General features: G+C 41.3%; 1 protein-coding gene across 1 annotated transcript in view; it reads left to right on the forward strand.

The window, feature by feature from the left end:
* The window catches only part of SAMD3 (sterile alpha motif domain containing 3), a 73,668-nt gene that overhangs the window by 40,850 nt on the left and 25,531 nt on the right, over positions 1 to 7,287 (forward strand). Inside the window, exon 8 of the mRNA XM_011951648.1 lies at positions 1,830 to 1,997. Coding sequence (XP_011807038.1) covers positions 1,830 to 1,997 — 168 coding nt within the window. The remainder of the gene's footprint in view (positions 1 to 1,829; positions 1,998 to 7,287) is intronic.

Consider the following 7,287-nt stretch of genomic DNA (forward strand, 5'->3'; position numbering starts at 1 on the left):
AGAAAGAAAGGACGGACGGAAGGAAGGAAGGAAGGAAGGAAGGAAGGAAGGAAGGAAGGAAGGAAGGAAGGAAGGAAGGAAGGAAGACAAAGGAAAAGAAAAGAAAAAAAAGAAGTAGAAATGAAAACAAAGTATCACATAGATGAGAGTAGATTACCACTGTGGTAAGTGCCAGTGAAGAAAGGGGAGCTCCAACGCCAAGCTGTTACAGAGGCCAGAGGAGGCTTCCATGAAGCACAGGCTGAGCTGAGACCTGAAGGCAAAGCAAGGGTCAACTACATACTAGCTAGGTGTGGGAAAAGAGGGATAAAGCTTTCCAGGCCCAAACTGAAGGCCCAGCAGTGAAAGAGATGTTGGCATATTGAGGAAGAAGTCCAGGGGTGCTTCCTAGGTGTTGTCCATCTCTCTGGTCTCACAAAAACTCCACATGCCAGATAGATCCTTCCAGAGCTCAAATCTGACCATTCACTCTCCCAACTCAACATGGCCTAGGAATACTTCCTAACCTGGCTGTTCTGATGAATTCTCTATAGAGCTTTAAAAATACAGACATCTGGGCTCCATTCCAATCTCCCGAACCAGCATCTGTGTAGTCTCGAGCAGTAGCAAGCAGCAGCATCGCATGGGAGCTTGCAAGAAATGCACACTCTCAGCCTACCCCGACCTCAAAATCAGAGACGCTGAGAGTGGGGCTTAGCAACCTGTGCTCTAACAGGTCCTCCAGGAATTGATTCAGGCTAAATTTTGAGAACCATTGCTTTAGAGGAAAGACCAAGGGCAAAAGTTCCTATGAGATTCTAATATGGCCTGTCTACAAAGATTTAAGATCTGGTTCAGGATTACATTGAGGCTCCTTAATGGGGTGACCGTGGCCCTTGATGATTGGGCTGGCTCCTGTCTCCCACCTTACTTTTTACCCCGTCCTCTATCATTCCCTCATCTTGAGCTCTGTTCTCCAGCCTCGCACAACTCTTGGTAGTTATCCAAAGGGCACTAGCTCTCCCTCCATTCCATTGCACATGCAGCTTCATCCTCCTGGAACGTCTGAGCATCCACCCAACCGGCATTCCCTGATGCTATCTCCATCCCTTCATGCAGTTACCTGACCCTAAGACCTAAGCCTCAGTTTAGATTCAAGAACTTCCTACAGGAAGGCTTTTATGATCTCCTAACACAATGTAAATGAATTATGTATCTTCCCCTATTATAATAGTTTTCACTCTATATTAAAATCACTCATCCCTCTGCTACACTGAAAGTGAGGTCCACCTACACCTTTCTCCCTCCCAGAGTGGGGACTTGGTCTTTGTGTTTGAAACAGTAGAGGCGCCGCAGATACTTAGGGAGTGAATGCCAATAGTACTCACCAAAACAAATTTCAAAAGGTGACAGAAAATTATTTTTAAAGAAAATGCATCAATCCATAAGCCACTATCAGGTCTTTTCTAGAACCCACTAGAAAAATGGAGTTGGTTGTGGATACAGCAGAGTCTAGTGGAAAGTATCACTTTTGGGAATTAGAAAATCTAGGTTCAAGAACTGATATGTTTACTCAATAACCATATGACACTGGAAAAAGATTTCTATTTCTGTGACTTTGTCTTCTTACCTATAACTTAGGGTTTATAATTTCTGTAGCAGTGTCACAAGATTGCTGTGAGGGTAAAAGGAAGGATAGATAAATATTATTTCTATTACTATTATTTCTATTACTATGACTTTCAAGCCCAAAGATGATAGGTATGTATTGTTGTTGTATAGGTGTATTGTTTATATAGGATTATCTCAATCTCCTTGAAGATTAACTGGACTGTTGTGTTATTTTACAGTTTTTATGGAAACGAGCCCTCAAAGATCGCTTTAAATATGTTCGAAGACCCATAGAAGATGATGAGCAAGTGATTAGAAATAAGTGTAAATTTGGACACCGAAGAGGCCAGACAAGGAAATCTCTTGCTGATATAAGATTTGATGAAATTAAACTTGTCCAGATAAAAGTAAGATTGAATTCATACATGTTCTGATGACTTGATAGATTGATATATTGATTAAGGAATAATAAATAATAGCGTTTAAAATAATTAAAACAAAATGAGATAACTTTTTAAAATTTGAAGTATAGTCAAGAACCAAGTCTGTTTTGCATGGCTAACAATGAGCGTGGTATTTCCAAGAAAAGAATTCCCAAAGCAATTACTGAACATCTCATGTCCAGTTTTTTTTTTTTACAACCTTCAAAAACGTGGAAAAACTCTTAAGTTCTGAGTCCTTGAATGATTTTTTTTTTTTGCTCTTATCCTAAAATGCATCTTATGTTCTTGATGCTCTTATTGCTACAGAAAGCTTTTTAATACTCACATTGTCTGAGTTAGGTAGCCTCCGGTCTCCAGGTTTCAGGGAAGAAATAACCCACGTGCATGGATACAAAACTCCATCATGGCCTTCCGTTCCCTGCTGGTCCTGAAGCCTTTCCACCCAACCCAGAAGTGGCTGTCGGGAGCTCCAGGCTGAGGGTCCCTGGGAGGGCCTGGAGATTCTTCCCTCAGCAGGTGGGAGGTCATGGGAATTCCAGTTGTCTGAGATCCTGTACGTATTCCTTTTCTACCTCGGAGCACCGAAATATCCTCAGAAACAAAAAATTTCCCGTGCTATCAAAGTAGATTGAACTCTTTAAGAAGGATGTCTGAACTACCAAATATGAAAGTGAAATCTCTTATCTTCCCAATTCTATTTCTATCTTAACCCCATATGAATATGTAAATCCTAACTCTTCACCACAAACAAGTTTATATTAGTGAATGTACTTGGTGTAAATATTCTATTTTCTTTTTCATCTGGTGTATTTATTTGATTATAAAAGGGCAAAGCACTGAGTCACCTCAGTTTTATTAGTGCTAGTTATAAGATCCATAGGATAGGAATATTTTAAATATATTTTGTAAACCACTCATCCCAGCATCATGCATAATGCAAAACTTGGATGAAAGTATGTACTTTAAATATCTTATTCTAATTTTCAGTGAGGCTTTCAAAATGATAGGTCAGTTAAGATAACACAATTCTATAACTGTTCTTTGACAAAAAGACAAGACAGCTGAAAGGTGCCCTAAATTTAGTGGTGAAACTTTTTAGAAACTTTGCAAAATTCTAATTACAAACTAAAATTATAAGATAGAATCATATTTATTTTGAAATATTTTATGTTCTTAAAAATCACTTTGTGAGAGGGACCCAGATGGCCGAATAGGAACAGCTCCGGTCTGCAGCTAGCTCCCAGACAGACCAATGCAGAAGGTGGGTAATTTCTGCATTTCCAACTAAGGTACCCAGTTCATCTCATTGGTACTGGTTAGGCAATGGGTCCAACGCACAGAGGGCGAACAGAAGCAGGGTGAGGCATTGCTTCACCTGGGAAGTGCAAGGAGCCGAGGACCTCCTTCCCCGAGCCAGAGGAAGCCATGAGAGACTGTGCTACCTGGCTGGGTTACTACACTTTTCCCATAGTTTTTGTAATCTGCAGATCAGGAGATTCCCTCGTATGCCTACACCACCAGGTCCCTGGGTTTCAAGCACAAAACTGGGTGGCTGTTTGGGCAGACACTGAACTAGCTGCAGGTGGATTTTTTCATACCCCAGTGGCACCTGGAACCCCAGTGAAACAGAACTGTTCAGTCCCCTGGAAAAGGGGCTGAAGCCAGGGAGCCAAGTGGTCTTGCTCAGTGGGTCCCACTCCCATGGAGCCCAGCAAGCTAAGAACCATGGACTTGAAATTCTCACTGCCAGCACAGCAGTCTGAAGTTGACCTGGGACAATCGAGCTTGGTGGGGGGAGGGTCATCTGCCATTACTGAGGCTTTAGTAGGCAGTTTTCCCCTGACAGTGCTAAGGAGGCTGGGAGGTCTGGGCTGGGCACGGCAAAGTGGCTGTGCCCAGACTGCTTCTCTAGATTCCTCTTCACTGGGCAGGGCATCTCTGAACGAAAGGTAACATCCCGAGCCAAGGGCTTACAGACATAACCCCCATCTGCATGGGACAGAGCACCTGGGGGAAAGGGCAGTTATGGGCGCAGCTTTAGTGGATTTAATCCTTCCTGCCTGCTGGCTCTGAAGAGAGCAGCTGATTCTGACAAGAGGGATTCTCCCAGCACAGTGCACCAGCTCTGCTAAGGGACAGACTGCCTCTTCAAGTGGGTCCCTGAACCCCGTGCCTCCTGACTGGGAGAGTCCTCCCAACAGGATTTGACAGACACCTCATACAGGAGAGCTCTGGTTGGCATCTGGCCAGTGCCCCTCTGGGACGAAGCTTCCAGAGGAAGGAGCAGGCAGTGATATTTGCTGCTCTGCAGCCTCCACTGGTGATACCCTGGCAAATAGGATCTGGAGTGGACCTCCAGCAAACTGTAGCAGACCTGCAGAAGAAGGGCCTGTTAGAAGAAAAACTAACAAACAGAAAGCAACAACATCAATGTCAACATAAAGGACTCCCACACAAAAACCTCATCCAAAGGTCATCAGCCTCAAAGATCAAAGGCAGATAAATCCACGAAGATGAGGAAAAACCAGTGCAAAAACACTGAAAATTCCAAAAATCATAATTTTTCTTCTCCTCCAAATGATAGCAACTTCTTTCCAACAAAGGCACACAACTGGACAGAAAATGAGATTGATGACAGCTTCAGAAGGTGGGTAATAACAAACTCGTCTGAGCTAAAGGAGCATGTTCTAACCCAATACACAGAAGCTAAGAAACTTGATAAAAGGTTACAGGAACTGCTAACTAGAATAACCAGTTTAGAGAGGAACATAAATGACCTGACGGAGCTGAAAAACAATGCACGAGAACTTGGTCAAGTATACATCAAGTATTGATAGTGGAATCGATCAAGTGGAAGAAAGGATATCAAAGATTGAAGATCAACTTACTGAAATAAGGCATGAAGAAAAGATTAGAGAAAAAAGAATGAAAATGTATGAATAAAGCCTCCAAGAAATATGGAACTACATGAAAAGAGCAAACATACGATTGATTGGTGTACCTGAAAGTGACAGAGAGAATGGAACCAAGTTGGAAAACACACTTCTGGATATTATCCAGGAGAACTTCCCTAACCTAGCAAGACAGGCCAGCATGCAAATTCAGGAAATACAGAGAACACCACTAAGATACCCCTCAAGAAGAGCAACCCAAAACACATTTTTGTCAGACTCACCAGGGTTGAAATGAAGGAAAAAATGTTAAGGGCAGCCAGAGAGAAAGGTCAGGTTACCCACAAAGGGAAGCCCATTAGACTAACAGCAGATCTCTCTGCAGAAACCCTACAAGCCAGAAGAGAGTGGGGGCCAATATCCAACATTATTAAAGAAAAGAATTTTCAACCCAAAATTTCATATCCAGCCAAACTAAGCTTCATAAGTGGAGGAGAAATAAAATCCTTTACAGACAAGCAAATGCTGAAGGGTTTTGTCACCACTGGGCCTGCCTTACAAGAGCTCCTTAAGGAAGCACTAAAAATGGAAAGGAAAAACTGGTACCAGCCACTGCAAAAACAAACCAAAATATAAAGACCAATGACACGATAAAGAAACTGCATCAACTAATGGGCAAAATAACCAACTAGCATCATGATGACAGGATCAAATTCACACATAACAATATTAACCTTAAATGTAAATGGGCTAAATGACCCAATTAAAAGACAGACTGGCAAACTGGATAAAGAGTCCAGACCCATCAGTGTGCTATATTCGGGAGATCCATCTCATGTGCAAAGACACACATAGGCTCAAAACAAAGGGATGGAGGAATATTTACCAAGCAAATAGAAAGCAAAAGAGAGCACGGGTTGCAATCCTAGTCTCTGATAAAACAGACTTTATGCCAACACAGATCAAAAAAGACAAAGAAGGACTTTACATAATGGTAAAGGGATAAATGCAACAAGAAGAGCTAACTATCCTAAATATATATGCACCTAATACAAGAGCACCCAGCTTCATAAAACAAGTTCTTGGAGACCTGCAAAGAGATGTAGACTCCCACACAATAATAGGAGGAGACTTTAACACCCTACTGTCAGTATTAGATCAACGAGTCAGAAAATTAACAAGGATATTCAGAACTTGAACTCAGCTCTGGACCAAGTGAACCTAATAGATATCTGCAGAACTCTCCACCCCAAATCAACAGAACATACATTCTTCTCAGTGCCACACAACACATATTCTAAAATTGATGACATAATTGGAAGTAAAACACTCCTCAGCAAATGCAAAAGAATGGAAATCATAATAGTCTTTCAGACCACAGTGCAATCAAATTAGAACTCAGGATTAAGAAACTCACTAAAAACTCACTGTACAACTACATGGAAATTGAATAGCCTGCTCCTGAATGACTACTGGGTAAATAACAAAATGAAGACAGAAACAAAGATGTTCTTTGAAACCAGTGAGAACAAAGACACAATGTACCAGAAGATTTCAGGCCAATATGCCTGACAAACAACAATGCAAAAATCTTTAATAAAATACAGGCAAACTGAATCTAGCAGCACATCAAAAAGTTTATCCACCACAATCAAGTCAGCTTTATCGCTGGTATGCAAGACTGGTTCAACATATGCAAATCAATACACATAATCCATTACATAAACAAAACCAATGACAAAAACCACATGGCTATCTCAATAGATGCAGAAAAGACCTTCAATAAAATTCAACATCCCTCGATGCTAAAAACTCTCAATAAACTAGGTATTGATGGAACATATCTCAAAATAATAAGAGCTATTTATGACAAACCCATAAACAACATCACACCGAATGGGCAAAAGCTGGAAGCATTCCCTTTGAAAACCGGCACAAGACAAGGATACCCTCTCTCACCACTCTTATTCAAGATGGTATTGGAAGCTCTGGCCTGAGCAGTCAGGCAAAAGAAAGAAATAAAGAGTATTCAAATAGGACGAGAGGAAGTCAAATGGTCTCTGTTTGCAGATGACATGATTGTATATTTAGAAAACCCCATCTTCTCAGCCCAAAATCTCCTTAAGCAGATAAGCAACTTCAGCAAGTTCTCAGTATACAAAATCAATGTGCAAAACCTACAAGCATTCCCATACACCAATAATAGACAAACAGCCAAATCATGAGTGAACTCCCATTCACAATTGCTGCAAAGAGAATAAAATACCTAGGAATAGAACTTACAAGAGACATGAAAGACCTCTTCAAGGAGAACTACAAACCACTGCTCAAGAAATAAGAGAGGACACAAAGGAAAGGAAAGA

Source organism: Colobus angolensis, unplaced genomic scaffold (genome assembly GCF_000951035.1).
Source record: "Colobus angolensis palliatus isolate OR3802 unplaced genomic scaffold, Cang.pa_1.0 Scaffold322, whole genome shotgun sequence".
NCBI lineage: Eukaryota > Metazoa > Chordata > Mammalia > Primates > Cercopithecidae > Colobus > Colobus angolensis.